Source organism: Miniopterus schreibersii (genome assembly GCF_964146895.1).
Source record: "Miniopterus schreibersii genome assembly, chromosome: 9".
In the NCBI taxonomy this organism is placed as follows: domain Eukaryota; kingdom Metazoa; phylum Chordata; class Mammalia; order Chiroptera; family Miniopteridae; genus Miniopterus; species Miniopterus schreibersii.
Genome location: NC_138118.1, coordinates 73,483,668 through 73,499,838, shown reverse-complemented (window position 1 = coordinate 73,499,838; position 16,171 = coordinate 73,483,668). Strand labels below are relative to the sequence as shown.

Below are 16,171 nucleotides of genomic sequence, written 5' to 3'. Positions count from 1 at the left end.
GCGCACCATGTGAACCTGCCCCTTTTTTATCCACAGAGTTCAGCCTTCAATTTTCAGATGAAACACATGAGGACCAGAGAGGTAGCGACCATGCTGGCCACAAGGCCAGCTGGGGGAAACCTGGGAACATGGGTGGCTTGGTCTCCTGCTCTTTCCTCTACCCAGTTTAATCGCTTTTGCTAATGATGACACTTGATTATTTATTGATGGGTGAGAACCGACACATTGAAGAGTCTATAATGATCTGTAGCAACAGCCAGATGGCCCTTTATAAAACATTAATAAAGCAAAAGCAGATGCCATTAATAAAATATTACACAAACATGCCCATGAGCCATCAACAGCATTTTTTTCTGGACCTGCTAATAATGGAATATTTATCAGACAAGATGTCTGTTAAAGAAGAAATCAGCCTCTAAACTGTGGCCTGAGAAAATGGTTTTGGTTCTTCTAGATATTTTGGATAATAAAAGATTTGATCCCAATGACAAAGCTTTAGTAGACAAGAAAGAAGGTCTGACAACTTCCTCCTTGCTTGAGAATCCAGCCCCAAACCAGGCTACCCCGTTTCCCTACTTTCCTAGAAAAAGAATTTCTGGATGGCTTAAAAAATAATATATTTTAATATCAGTGCAACAGAAATCATTAGACTGGACTTCAGGAGTAGTTGTAGGTGTCAATATTCCAGAGAACTTTTAAGAACAGAATAACAACCTGTTTTGAATGAGTAAATATTCATTTACCTGAAAGCAAAAAGTTGAAATTTCCGAATTGCATTTAAATGTTTGACTTCCTCCCAAATTGTACCTGTCAGGGAGGAGCCAAAAGTTAAGACTTGGGGCTCAGGTCTGAGTTTAAGTCCTGGTATCAGCCAGATTTGTAGGGTGCCTCTAAGATTTAGTGTTTTTCTTCTGTAAAATAGAGATAATCAGACTCTTTGGATTTGTACAAAGATTCAACAAAATAATATATATAAAGGACCATACTAGACACAAATTAAGGCCTCAAAAAATGTAGCTATACTATGAACCTGCTGCCCACTGCTCTAACTAAGCTGAAAGTAGCAGAGTTGTGAAATAATTAGTGGTTTCCTCTCCTTGTAATCTTTCCATAGATCTTTCAATTTCCTGATCAGCCGCGCTGCCAGAAAGGATCCGTGTCAACATTTATGCCTTCGTGTTTGTTGCAGTGTGACTTCCCTTGGGAATACTTGGTTTTCGAGCCTATTTCTAATTCTGGAATATGAGGCTAATCGTTGCTGGAGGGAATGCCTGGCATTACCCTGTGGGGGCAGGGGTTTTGGTGGGGAGGGAGAAATGAGAAATGGAACCTTGGGGAGCTTTCAGACATCTTTGTCTGACTTACCTGGATCCTTCTTTACGAGGCCCTAATCAGACTAGTTTTTCCAGGATGCATTTTCTGGCAACTTTCCTTCCCAAGTAAGAATTACTGGGTTCTGTGAGGGAGGAACAAATTTTAATTTACCCTCAAGATTCTTCTGGCTGGTGTAATAATCAAATAGACATGAGAGAGATGAACAAGAGAAACTAACCAAATTTAATACATACATATGTAAATACATAGTGGGCACTCGATGATGTTTGGGAATTGAAAAGGAATTCCCAAAATGAAAAGGAATTCTGAGGAACTGGAAACCAATAATGGCAGCTACCATTTCCTGGAATCTACTGGGTGCTGGATTAATAACAAAAATATAACCTGTTAATTTAATTATAAGCAAATCTTGGTTAAAAGCATTTTAAAATTAACAGGGTTTTAATTTTCAGATATGATATATGGACCAGAAATTTTGCCTGTTAACTCTGAAGTCCGGTAAATTGAGGACCACAAAATTGAGGGTTTGCTATATATAGATATCTACATATATCTATATATGAGGAGATTAATTATAGGAATCAGCTCTCGTGATTATGGAGGTCGAGTCCCACAACCTACCATCTCCAAGCTTGAAAACCAGGAAAGCCAGGGGCATAATTCAGCTGGACTCTGAAGGTCAGAGAACCAGGAGCCCCAGAATCCGAGGACAGGAGAAGCCGGCTGCCCCCCCAGGCTGGACGAGCGCCCTCTCCCTCCCCACCCTTCCCGTTCTGTTCAGGCCCCGGAGGGACTGGCTGCCGCTCAGGCCTCCGTGAGGGTGTCTCCCTTGCTCGGCCTACAGATTCAAATGCTAATCTAGTTCCAGAAACGCCCTAGCAGATGCACCCAGATATAATGTCTCACCAGCTCTCTGGTCATCCATTAGTCTAGCGAAGTTGATCCATAAAACTAACCATCACAGCGTTGATGATCTGAATGTGAGAACATTAGCCCAGGAAGACGGCTTTCCTTTGAGAGAGCAAGTCTACGGAATTGTGACATCCCTGAGCATCCGTGGCCTGCTGGCTGTCTAGAGTCCTCAGAGAAGCCCAGCCTTCCCACTGACAGGTACAGTTCTTCTCGTGGGAAAAATGAAACTTGAAGGTTCCAAAGAAAATTATTAGGAAAAAAATGCCCCTGCCAGGTGGCTCAGTTGGTTGCAGCGTCTTCCTAAACACCAAAAGGTTCCCGGTCCCGACTGATGTTTCTCACACAGCTTCTCTCTCCCCGCCCCTCCTCTCTTTCTAAAAATCAGTTAAAAACAGATCTTCGGGTGGGGATTAAAAATAAAATTCCACCTCTACTAATATTTTGAATCAAAGTTAACTCTCTCAGGTGTCAAAGGTGCCCAGAGGTGGCAGGGGCTCCACTTCCTGAGCTGTTGGCTCTGCCAAGGTGCTTTTAACAAAGTTGCTGCCCCTGGTGCTTTTAGCAGTCAATCAAGATCAAGTGGGATGCCAAGATCATGTTTCCTTGCCAAATTGCTTTTTTCCACTGCAATTAGCCTCTTTAGGAACCTTACCAAACAACAAATGTATATACAATTCCCACTCCCCCCAGACAATTAAAACTCAGCTAAGAAGTTTTATCTGTAATAATTGCTGTTCTTGAAAAGACCACCCTCACTCTATCTCCTGTTTCTCCATGTTTTCTTAGATAGCCTCTAAAGCAGGTGTAGGACTAAGAAAGGTTTAATTTTTTTATACTATGTGTTCTCTAATCCAGAAATAAATTATTTAAACTGAAAACAGGGTAGCTGTCTGAGTTTCCCTAACTGGGAGTCTTAGCAAAGCCTGAGCTTGGCCAACACCTTCGTGCCCTCTAAAAGCACTGTGAAGTTGAGCCAGCTACCACTGTGGGAAATCCATTTCCTCTTTTTTTCCCCCTGGGCTCAGTTTCTACATTTGCTAGCTGTCCTTGTGGTTACGGGGACCATGTGACTGGTTTCGGGCCCAGGAAGGTACACTGAAGCGTCTGGCCTGTGAAAGCCTCCCATGAGGGAGTCTCCAGCTTCTCTTGTTCTCTGACTCTGGAGACACCATGCCCAGGCCACCTTGACAGCCTTGCGTGGAAGTGGCAGAGCCTCCACCGCCGGGTTCCTCCACCCCCACCTCCCACACTCTGGATCCACCTTCGACTGTTCCCTGGCTTCCCTTGGCCCAGACACTTTTCCCCTCCCACCGTGCTAGATGCTCCAGCCAAGCCTTCCCGTGGCACAGACCGTTCAGCTTCTCGCCCTTTGCCCTTACCACTTACCTGTCCCCCTCCTCAGACAGACTCCCGAGCTCTGTGAGGCCTGGGCCACATTTCCCTTGCTCACCTTTACATCCTCAGTATCTCGTATGCTTGTCACATAGTAGGTCTCATAAATGCTCGTTAGGTGAACGAAATGTTGGATGCATGAACTTTGCCCTTCCCTGTGCTGGGCGTAGCAAAATTAGGTGAACAATCTTTACGAATAATGACAACGACATGAGAAAAGCGCCCGCAGCTCGGAACTGTGTCACTCTTGAATGTTTCCACCCGCTGGCACCTGGTGGGTAACTGCTGGTCTTCACGGCAAATATCCTTCGTACTGAAGGTATGCTTCTACACAAACAAGGGACAAACAATACTGGCATTTTTACTAACTTTGTTTATTAAAAGAATTTCATAGAAACAAGTGTGGTAGATGGAGGAGTTCTGGAAATTCTTTGCTGTTCTTCCACCGAGAGGCATAATCCCCCTCTCTCCGAATAGGGCCCTGCTTCAATAGAATGCTCTAGAAGGTACAACAGGGGCTAAGTCATAGGACACAGCTCTGCCTTCTTTCTTGGAACACTCCCTTCTGGAGCCCCGAGTCTCTACATATGAAGCCTGACCTCCCTGAGATTACCGTGATTAGGGAGACTCCTGCAGGGGGCCTGCTTGGTAGCCCCGGCTGAGTGTCGCCTTCCAGCCATTCCTGCCAGGGCGTTAGACGCGTGGGTGAAGCCGTCTTGGGGTTACCAGACCAGGCTGGTCACTGGCTAAATGCCACTGAGTGATCCCAGCCAGCACCACATGGAAGGAACAGAAGAATCATTCAGCTGAGCCCCGCCAGAAGGCCTGGCCTGCAAAATCAAGAGATGTAGTAAATAAAACGGTTATTGTTTCAAGCCACTAAGTGTTAGGGTATGCAGTGAATGATAATTGGAACAAGAAATTCCTTCGTTTCTTATTTGTCCGGTAATATTTGCATCGAGACTTTTAATTTTGACAATTTTGGTTGGTCATTTGTTGGCCAACAAGTAAATTTCAGTTCTCCTTCTGACTGAAAGAAACACGTTGATTCTGGGCTATAGCTAATTCACCATAAAGCCTTTTATTTTAAAGCAGTAATTGGTAAGATGCATTGGCAATACAGTATCCAGTTAAAAACAAAACCAAATACTTTTGGGATATTGGGAAATTAAATTGGTTTAAAATATATATTAATGTATGCCAGATTTTATTTTAATTTGTTAGTAGTTATGGTCCTCTGAGAAGAGTCAATATGGTAAAAAATAAAATTATACACAGGTGAAACATTTTAGGCTCAACTTAAACGTGACATTATGTGGAAAGTGATTATTAAAGGAAAGGAGACTAACTTTTAGGAAGGGCCTACTATGTGTTGAGTGCTTTTCATACATCTTCTCTTTTAATCTTGTGACAGCACTCTAAGTAATTTTTCAAGGGAAAGTTAAAAATTTGCCTCAGGTCCTCAGCTGGTAAGTGGTAGTCTGGATTTGACCCAAACCTGATCGGGCAAAGCCTGTACGTGTTCTTTCTCCTCTGCAGAGGTGGTTCACCTGAAGGAGCGCAGGTGGTGTCTCAGTGCGGTTTAAATTTGCATCTCTCAGATGATTAGTGACACTGAGCATCTTTCCATGTGTCTTTTGGCCATCTTATGTCCTCTTTGAAGACATGTCTATTAAGGTCTTCTGTCCATTTTTAATTGGATTGTTTCTTTCAAATGAGTTCTAGACTTTCACTTCGTAAATTATATAAATGTCTAACCGCTACACTGCACACCTGAAACTAATATAATATTGAGTGTCAACTGTAATTGAAAAAAATTTTTAAAAAAAGAGTGTAGGTCTCTCCAAAAGTGGCTCCCAAAGAATTAGGACGTGGTTGTGGCAGCCATACAGAGCTGGTGCACTAAAATGCTCATTTATGAAATATACTCTATTAATGAAGTTGATCGATTTTTGCTGGCCTTTACTAGTTGCTTACTCAGTAAGGATCTGCGGGAGAGTAAGGAAAACAGATGTGTTCTAGAAGTTCTGTAACTTGAAACATAGTTTATGTAATGAATCTTTTTAAAAACAAAGATTTGTCATCCCTAGGGCCACCCCAGCTCATCTCCTGTGAAATTGTTTCCACACAGCCCCATTTTCTTAAAGGGATATATCTACAATGGAGCGAGATTATTGGGGTTCGATGTTTTGTTTTTATTCACTTTTTTCCCTCTCTCATTGGGCTAGAAGTTCCCATCTTGTGTTTGTCCCTCTAAGTCTTCAAATGCTTTTATTTCATAAAAATAAGCACAATTGTTGAAAAATAAAACAGGAAAGTTGGAGACTCTCAGTTCAGAATCCTCCTGAACCCCTCACCACCAGACAGGGAGAGCAGCTCTGGAGAGGGGGATGGGGGATGGGAGAGGGGAGAGGGGAGAGGGGAGGGGAGGGGAGGGGACCTGCTTACACACAATTTATCCCTTCCTTCCCCCCCCACAGGTGTGTTCAAGCCCTGCTTGGTGATGTGACTCTCAGGGTGCTTCCTATTTTCTGTTCTGAAGAGTCTGTACCATTGGTGATTTAAAAGCTCAGATGGTGTCAAATGATCCCTGTTTAAATCTTGGCTTTGGCTCTTCCTGGCTGGGTGGGCTTCCCAGATTGTGCCTCAGTTTACTCATTTGTAACTTGGATCTCCAATCGGTTGCTGTGAGGATGAAATGAGCCAACCAATGCATGGAATGTACTCAGACCCATGCTTGGCAACAGTAAATTGAAAGTGCTATATAATTATCAGCTGCTGATCTTACCACCGTCTTCCTCAGGCATTTAATTGAAAGGCAATGGACGGGACGAAAAGAGTGAAAGGATTTGAAGCCCCTGAGTAACTGTTACACCAAAAAGCTCTTGCACTCTCAGTTACAAGCTATAACCTATCGGCTTGTAGGGTGGAGACCTCATGAACATGCTGTTCTTAAGGTTAATGGCCTATGTCAGGAGGCAATCATCTCTGATAACAAGCCAGAGTCATCACTAAATGATTTTATGAAGATAGAGAACCAATAGCCTAGATAAAATGCCTCTAAACAGGGCCAGAAAAGTGATTCTTTTTTTTTTTTTCCAGTACCTAATCACTTTCGCAAGGCAAGAGACCTCAAGAGGACCACCACTCTCAATCATTTCTATTCACTCATTCACCCACAACCCTTCATTGTGCACCTAGCCTGTGCCAGGCGCTGCACAGAAGAGTGAGACCCTACAAAGTAACTGGAGAAACAAAGAGGAAGATGCTTTAATTAATTCAACAATTATTTACTGACGGCCAGGCATCAAGTACTATGTTAGGTGCTGGGTGTAGTGAACAAAGCAGACAAAAGCCCCTGCTCTCATGGAACTGACATGCTAAGGAAGGGAAAGATAAAATACTATGTGGAATAAGTAGGATATGCTCATATAGTCTATCAGATGGTGATCAGTGCAAAGAAGAAAAATAAAGGAGAGAGCTGGGAGTATTCCTGCGGGTTGGTGGACTGTCTGCACTTTTGACTACAGATGGTCTCCGGCTTATGATGGTTCGACTCACCATTTTCCACTCCACGATGGTGTGAAGGCAATATGCAATCGGTAGGTTGATTTATACCTGGGAACATGCTAGGATGGTCTCCCGTGATGCTGGGCAGTGGCACCCAGCCACAGCTGCCAGCGAGCCGCGCCATCCCCAGCGTGAACAATCAGTACTACGCAGTGTGTTAGATGATTTGCCCAACTGCAGGCTAATGTCAGTGTTCTGGGTGTGTTTAAGGCAGGCTGGGCTAAGCTATGACGCTCGGTAGGTTAGGTGTATTAGATGCATTTTCAACTTAGTATATTTTCAACTTATGATGGGTTTAGCTAGATGTAACCCCATCTTAAATTGAGGAGCATGTGTAGCCAGGGACGGGTTTACTGCGATGAATACGAGGAGGTGGGGTAACTATAATCTAGGGATGTGCCCAGAGCTTAGGGGGCCCAAGGGAAAGCCCTGCCCCTTCCCTGGCCCGGGTGAAGGCAGCAAGGAAACTTCACACTCCCGAGTGGCAGTTCTCAGAGGGCAGAACTTTTATTTTCTCTCGTTCATTGCCCTCCGCCTGGCAGAGGGCCTGCGGAGAAGGCAGCCAGAAATACTGCCTGGAAGCATGTAATGCTCAGCTCAGTCCCTCGGCGAGCAATTCTGGGGCACCCACTATGCTCAAACTCACTCATGCGGCACCCACTGAGCACCTAGTATGTGCGCGATGCCGGATTCGAGGACTGAGAACAGTCACACGAAGTACCAATGAGCGTCAGGACTCAGCGGACAGTCACCCCACAAATCCGGACGCTCCCAGGCACGGCGTCGGGGGCCGTCCCGCAGGCTAGGGCGGCCGGGGCGTCCCAGGGGGGCCGTGAAGCCACAGCCCGTCCACGCCCCCCTGCTGGGGCGGGTTCCGGCGCTGGGGCGGCAGGCGAGGGCCCGGGACCAGCGCCGGGGCGCCAGCGACAGGCCCCGAGGGCGTCCCACGGGGACGGGGAGCCAGCCCCACGGAGACGGGGAGCCAGCCCCACGGAGACGGGGAGCCCGCCCCACGGAGACGGGGAGCCCGCCCCACGGGGACGGGGAGCCAGCCCCACGGAGACGGGGAGCCCGCCCCACGGAGACGGGGAGCCCGCCCCACGGGGAAGGGGAGCCCGCCCCACGGGGACGGGGAGCCAGCCCCACGGGGACGGGGAGCCAGCCCCACGGGGACGGGGAGCCAGCCCGCTCCGGGCCTCTGGGCGGGGAGCCCGCCGTCCCCGCCCCGCCTCGGCTGCACCCGCGCTCCCGGCCTCCCCGCGCCCCGCAGCCTCCCCCGGGCGCGCCCGCCGCCCCGAGCCCGCCAGCCTGGGCTCCGAGGGGCGGGGAAGGGCGAAGGTCCCGCCGGCCCGCCCTCCGCCCCGAGCCCCCGCCCCCGGCCGGTCCCGCCCCCCTGGGGCATCTTCCACCCCCGCCCGCGAGGGCGTGGAGCGCGGGGCGCGCGGCTGCGGGGACTGAGCTGCGGGCCCGGGAGGTAAGAGCGGGCGGCCTCGGCTGCGTCCCCCGCGGTGCCCCGTGCGGCGTCCCGCTGCGGGAGCGAGTCCGCGCGGCCCCTTCCCTTCTGGGGCACCCCGCCTGTCCGTCCTGGGGGAGGCGGGCCGTCGGCTGCCCGCGTCTGGACCGCAGGTCGTGTCGCCCCGTCCCCCTCTCCTCAGCCCCCCCATTCGTTTCCCTTCCCCTCCCCGCTTCCCGCTTCCCTCCCTGGGTGCTGCAGCGGCTGCGGGTACCTGGGTCTCCCCGCGTCACCACCCCCTCCCATCCCTCCGTCTTTGTTCGGATTTCTGCTCCGCGAGTGCGGGAAAAGCCACCGCGGTCGCGGGCGTCAGTGTCTCTGCGGCGGGACGAGCCCCACCCCCGGGCCCGGATGGGGAGGGGGCCAGGTCTCCCCGGGGTTCTCGGCGGGGGGGGGGCGGGGTGTGACATCACAGCTGCCCCCTGGCTTCCGGGGCCCTCACGTGCGGACCCCAGGTCCTCCTGGGAGCCCGCTTCCCAGCCGCACGTGAGGGGCGAGGGCTCTGGGGCGCCCCGGGAGGCGTCTGCGGGGGAGCGTGTGTCCGCACATCACGCACCCGCGGGCGGACTGGCTGATGAGCCGCAGGTGTCCCGACCCCGCCGCCCTCGGGAGGCAGGTGCGTTAAGTAACAGGGGTGTAGCCACCTGGCGGGCGTTGTGCGGCTGCAGGGAAGGTGCAACACGGAGAGCTCTCCGGGATACATTGTTACAGACAAACGGCAAGTGCAGAACAGTGTAGACGCCTTTTTACTCATATTTGTATCAAGAAACATAAGGTGCTCTAGCCGGTTGCTCAGTGGTTAGAGCGTCCTGGGTTCGATTCCGGCCAAGGGCGCGTTCTCTCCGTTACAGGCTCCATCCCTGCCCGCGTCCGGGCATGTGCGGGAGGCAACCAATTGATGTGTGTCTCTCTCTCTCTCATATCGATCCATGTTTCTCTCTCTCCCTTCCACTCTGAACAGCAGTATCCCCAGGTGAAGATTAAAAACAACGAAAACCAGGTCCTGTCCTGTTGTCCGCCACCCATCTGCTTCCTCCTGAATTCCCTCTCTTGGTAACTGGCATGTCCATCTCACCAGCCACCCCACCCCTGAGCTACCTGGAGGCCACCTTAGGGAGTGTCCTCTCTTTCTTCGCCACCCTCACATCCAACCGGATTCTGGGGAAACCGCCAAACCAGCCTCCTGTCTGTCCCTCTGCCACTGACATAGTTCAGCATGTGTTTTCCATCTCTAATCCTGTTCCCTTCCAGCGGTTTCCTATTTTGCTTCCAAAAGGTGTTAAGTGACCACTCCGATCACATTGCTCCCTATGCCCGCCCCCCCATGGCTCCTGCTGGGGGGTCAGTGGGGGAAGCATGGGTCTTCAGAATCTTGTTTGTCCACACAGATCCAGGGAAAAGCCCCGAGACTGAAAAATCTACCTCTGTCAGCAGCAGAGGGCAGGGAAAGACCCAAGAAAGGCTGGCCATTGAGGGAGTTAATTCAGGGACACTTACGAGGTGCGAGATGGAGTGGGTATCTTCCGTGCCACGTGACAGATGCCAAAGGACTATATAGGACAGGGCAGTAGGGGTGGTATGGGGTCGGTCCCAGGTGTGGGAAAATGCCTTACATGCTTGCCCGAGTCAGGACGAGGCCTGTTCCAGGAACCCGCACCCATGGGATACGGGAGAGGTGCTGGTCGTGTCAGCGGGAAAGCAGGCCTTAGGACCGGCAGCCCCTGGGGGTTACGGGAAGCATCCTCTGCTCTGGCCCGGGGCTAGCCCATGGGCACCGCAGTGGTCATGGCATGGAACAGCCTCTCCTCCCCAGAATTAGACCCAGGGCCCCTCACCCCGTCCCCTGCCCTTCCCCACTCTAGAACCCCGCGCTCTGGCGCAGGAGCCAATCCCAGAGCCTGAAAAGCAGCTCCAGGTCTCAAGGGAGCGGTGATGGGCATCTCAGCACACGAGGCCTCCTGCGCCTCGGGAGCCTGCAGGTCACAGGTCTGTCCTTGCATTAGTTTCCCGCCCCCCGCCTCCTGCGAGCACCGGGCTGTTAGAACTGACGCTCCTTAGCGACAGCGTCCTCGCGGAGCTCCGCGCTCTTTGCCTGTTTGCTGCTACTTAGCCGGCAAAATGCAGCTTGGATGCCGCCTGCTTGAGGACAACTTCGGTGACCCTGTGCTTCTCTCTGGTTGGATTTAGATGCCTTTTTCTTGGTCCATTCCTTGTCGCAATCTGTGCTGATATCTAGGTAAAACTTAGCTGCTTATTTCTCCATCTGGCCACCAAACTAGGAGCTCATTAAGCAGAGAAACTGCTTTTTGTCTCTGTATCCTAAGTGCTTAAATATGGTGCCTGGGCAGAGGAGGTACTTAAGAGTAATTAATGAATGATTCATTCATTAATGAGGGAACAAGTGAGTGACCCATTGCACGTAAGACCCTTACGCTTCGTACAGTGAGAGGGGAATTAGGTAGAGACAGGACCCTGAGCGTACTGTGTTTTTCTTCTTTGCAGCTCACAGTTTACCAGGAACTTTTTGCATGTTTTAGAATCCCTTCCTCAAATGTCCATTCTTATTGTTAATATACAAGAACAGGGTTAGGTGGCTGCACCTAAGAAGAATTTTTTTTTAAGAGAAGTAGTGATAGGTAAGAGAAATGTTTTCCAATTCCCTGGAGGAGATTCATGCGAAAGAAAGTGGGTTAAATTGGTTAACATCGAAGATTACTCCCAGCTCTCACATCCTGTGATTTAATTATCTGTGTGAGTGCCAGACACCAGGGTAAAAATACAAATAAAACACAGTTCTTGTCCATTAGACACTTTAACCTTTGACCATGGATGGTTTCTTAAAAATCTTCGGTTTGTGCTTTTTTGAGTAAGAATGCTTATGTGTGTGTGTAGACATACGTATGTATTCATATATATATATATACACACACACAAATATATATGGCTATGTGCAGTTTATGTATTATGAGTTAATAACCTTTGTTCATGTTTATACTGTAGTATTCTTAAAATTTTTTAAACTTTATCCATACAGTTTTTATAAAATATTCTAGTTCTTTGTTATAAACACTACAATACATTTTTCAGTTTTCCATTTGTCTTCCTAAAGGCCTTTCTCATTTTACAGTTGTACAAATATTTGTCTTTATTTTTTTCTAGTATTTTTATGGTTTCATTTTTTCTCAAAACAACAACCCGTCTAATCCATTGAGAATTTGCTTTTGTGTATGGCATGAGATCGGAATCTGACTTTATTTTTTCCAGATGATTAGCCAGTGGTTCTAGCACCATTTATTGAATGGTCTATAGTTCATTCATTGAATACAGTCCTTTATATCTTCCAATGTGTCTCTTCTTTCTTCCTCCATCTGAAGAGTGACTGGGCCTTCATTTATGGGTTAAAAAGTGACAGTTAGCTATTTTCCATTTATGAATAGGGGAAACCACAGAGTGTAGAGAAAAAGCGTACTTGACTGTTTGGAGAAGTGGTCATAAGTAAGATACAAAGTGCTGTTCCTTAGGTATTTCCAGGTCTCTCCCTTCCAAATACTTGGTGTAGGAGTGTATTTCCTGATCGTCATGATTGGCTGAAGCCATGTGACTCGTGCTAATAAGTTGTGAGTTGACCTGATGTGTGTCAGTTTGGGGGCCAGAGCACTTAATAGTTTGTGTGAGACTTTCCAGATGACGACTGACAGTGCCCGAGATGGTGGCTGCCCCTTCGGTCTGCATCCCTGAATGACTGATGGCAAAGCTCTCCTGTCCTCCTACATTGGACACGTGGTGTGAGAAATAAACCTTTATTGTTATAAGCCGCCAAGATTTAGAGGCTGTTTGTTTCTGAAGCATAGCCTCGCCTGTCCTGACTTAGACACATATTCCCTCTCAGTATTTCAGTTTGGTTTCTTTGTCATCTACTGAACTCAAGCTAGAGGATTTTCTAGAGAGAAGGTATTTTTGCATGTATGCTGATTGATAATAGGGAGAAATCAGGTAATTTTAGGAAATAAAAAGTCACAAAATAACAACTTATTTAATTTGGGTGTCACATTATTTTCCCAGGTAATCTGGAGTTCTCAAAATGTTTGCCAAGGCAACAAGGAATTTTCTTCGAGAAGTCGATGATGGAGGCAACCTGATTGCAGTATCGAACCTGAATGACTCAGATAAGTTGCAACTTCTCAGTCTGGTGACCAAAAAAACCAGATTCTGGTGCTGGCAGAGACCCAAATACCAGTCTTTATCCGTCACCCTTGGAGATGTGCTTACGGAAGACCAATTTCTGAGTCCAGGTAGGTTTCTTTTTCTATTTCACAACTAATCCCAGAACAAAAGAGGATGATTCTTCTAGACACATGTTGTCTTGAGGGGATTATAAGGCGATACCTCATGATTTCTTCTGTTTCTTTGCCCACGGCCTTAAAAACGTCTTTTTTTCTTCAAATGGCAAAATTCTGCAGACCTGACATGAAAGGTTATAGCTTAATTTTTAAAAAACAAATTGCAGTGTTGGGTTTGAAAGTGAGACATGCCCATTGTTGATGCTGTGATCACTCAACATAAGTGGGGTGAATATACCCCCCCCCCCAAAATCTGGTTTGGTGTTGAGGTTGATGATGCCACCATCGGGAGGGTGTGAACTTTTATTGCTCATATAATGAAGCTTTCTGGGGAGAGCATGGCAGGCTCCCAAGCTGGTCCAAAAATAGCCAGAGAGCAGGGGAAAGGAAGGAGTCAGCTTCCATTGTGATGAGGTGGGGGGAGGGTCCTTCTGCATGTGGCCTCCTTCTGCATGTGGCCTGGGGCTTGCAAGGTTTGAACTTCCTGCCAGTGACAATAGAGGGAGAACCTGGATTTTCTTACCAGCTTGCCCAGGTGTGTAACAGAGAGGGAAGAGAGTGGTGGGCTTGAACACTGTCAACAGTAAACATCAGAAATGGAGTCAGACTCCTTATGACGGTCGAATATTTATAAAATATTAAAACACATGAAAATAAACCAACAAAAATTCTACCAATTCTGCCATCAAGTGTTAATTCCCATCAGTTCTGGGATTATAGTCTTTTTCCCCCTCTGCATCTAATTTTTTAAAAACCAAATTGGAAATTATATTACATATAATTTTTATATACTCTTTGTTTTTTAACCTGATATCAGTTTTCCTTCACAGGCTTAAATACTTTCAAATCCTGTTTTCAACAAACACATAATATTCCCTTTTGTGTTCCTACCTTACTTTGCTTAACTGTTTTAACTGAGTGCCTAATAAATCAGGCAGCAATGAACACTTTGATCTGAATTTTTGTTGTGTTTATTTCCTTTAAGCAATTGCTTTAGCATAGATTCTTAAAGACAGAATTAATGGACCGGAGGTTGGGGATTTTTGAAGGCTTGGTACTGGCCACTGCGCTACTTTTTGGAACGTGGTGATACGTGAAAGTAGCAGCAGCAGCCTTGTTGTTGTGAATCATCACCTGAGGAGGCTATTTTTTCCATTGAATTTAAGAGAGAGAGTGGAAGGGAGGGAGGGAAGGGGGGGGAGAGAGAGAGACAGACATAGATGTGAGGGAGACATTGATCGGTTGCCTCCCGCAAGCGCCCCGACTGGACCGGGAACCAAACCCAAGGTGCACGGGCCAGCACTCTAACCACTGAGCCACACCAGCCTGGGCTTGTCATCAGCTCCCTAACTTCGTGAGCGCATCTCTATTGAAGGGGAGAAGAATGAGAGGAGACCATTTGCGTTGACAGGTGATCTCCAGGCTTCCCTCCAGGCCAGCTTCCCGCCAGTGCTTTCCCCACCCAGGCTCGTGATCAGAGCCGTCACGCAGCGGGCAAATGCGTGGATACTCATTTAATGTCATCTCCCCCCGCCCGGGGTTTCTGGTAGCACTTCTGTTGAGGGTCAAGAGAGAACAAAAATTCACAGAATAGTCCATGAGCCCGAGTCCTCGGAATCTCACTGCTCTGTGCTCTTGAGGTGCCTCTTTGGTGGGGTCCTGAAAATTCATGGAGACGTGTTAAACGGTTGACATCGCTGCAGGTGAAGAAGCCCCAGACACGCTCATCACCTGCACCCAGGGCTCACCCCTGGTTCTGGGGCCTGTTGGTATCAGGGCTGTGATGAGAGGTCCTCTGCCTTGTCGACAAGCTGATCCAGGATGCTCCCCCCACTTTGTAATTTCTTGGCACTCGCAGCGACACTGGAGCGCTTGCATTGCCCAAGGATGCAAAGGATGGAGGGGGGGACTTGTTTGTGGTCTCAGTGGTGGCCTGTTGGCTTCCTCACGCCTTCCCGTCCACCAGCGGCAGTTGATGACTCGAGGCAGAAGTGTGCCCAAATGCTGCCTTTTTTGGAAGTGTGTCTAGAGTGGCTGTTTGGAATATATAGACAGCCTTGGTTGTCCTCACCTGCTGTGGGGTCCACTCTTGGGGACAGTTTCCAGGAGTGATAATAACCTGACTGAGACCAGAACCATGACCTGAAGATAGAATTTCTGTCTGTGTAGCACTCTGTACATTCGAGGACTGTCCTGTTTATTAGAAATGACATTGTTTTGGCCTAAACCCAGTGGACAGACTGAGCACCTGCTATGTGCCAGGCTCTGTTTTACATGCTTTACATACATAGACTTGAAACAGAATCCATGTGGCAAGCCTGAGGTGCAAGGAGATGGATATGACCCAAGGGCTCTTGCTAGGAATATTAGTGATAAAATCTTGAGCTCTTAACACTGCTCTGTGCTGCTTCCTAAAGCACTCCCCAAAGTGTATTCCACAAGGTTGAACAGAAAAAGGTTTTGAATTAGGGGTATTTTCACGGGCTTCCTATTTTTGGTGGTTGTGGCGGAGATGATTCTCTACTTTGTAAATGTCAGAGACGATGAATGGTGATGATTATCACTACCCCTGGCTGAGGAATGGATTTTCTCGACTGGAGTGAGAGAAACACGGGTGCTGGAGCAGTGAGTGGATGGAAGGAAGGAAGCCTTTCAGACTCCATGTGGATCTGAATTTTTTACGAAGTCCCACCAGGAGCCTTGGGTCAAGGAAATGGAAAACACCAAGTGTTCAGTTCCTAAGAGACTCTCAGCGTATGTCATGGAGTGATGATGACTGAGACTGTTTTTATGGTGGTATTTGGTGGGATGAAAAATCTAAGCAGTAGAAATCTGGAGACTGGCAGTTCAGGAATGAGATCATCAGATATTTATCTATAGTGTTCAGATAAGAAGGGCAGATCTCGAAGGCAATCAGGAGCAGTCACCTACATATGACCAGGTGAGGAACATGGCAGTTCCCAAGAGGCTTGATTGAAGCTAGGACACCAGATGGGTGGTCTCACCTTCCTTAGTGTCTGGGGAGCCGGGAGGAAGAATGGAGAGCCTGGGGCTTGTGTGTTCCAAGACGGTGATTGAGGGAGGGAGAAAGGGCATGCCCACTGGTTAT

The 16,171-nt window shown here is 48.2% G+C and overlaps 1 protein-coding gene across 1 annotated transcript in view; it reads left to right on the top strand.

Moving 5' to 3' along the window:
• Nucleotides 1-8,611: 8,611 nt before the first annotated feature.
• GSDME (gasdermin E) overlaps nt 8,612-16,171 on the top strand; it is a 41,970-nt gene continuing 34,410 nt past the window's right edge. The window contains exons 1-2 of the mRNA XM_081146894.1: nt 8,612-8,683; nt 12,785-13,014. Coding sequence (XP_081003020.1) covers nt 12,804-13,014 — 211 coding nt within the window. The 5' untranslated portion in view covers nt 8,612-8,683; nt 12,785-12,803. The remainder of the gene's footprint in view (nt 8,684-12,784; nt 13,015-16,171) is intronic.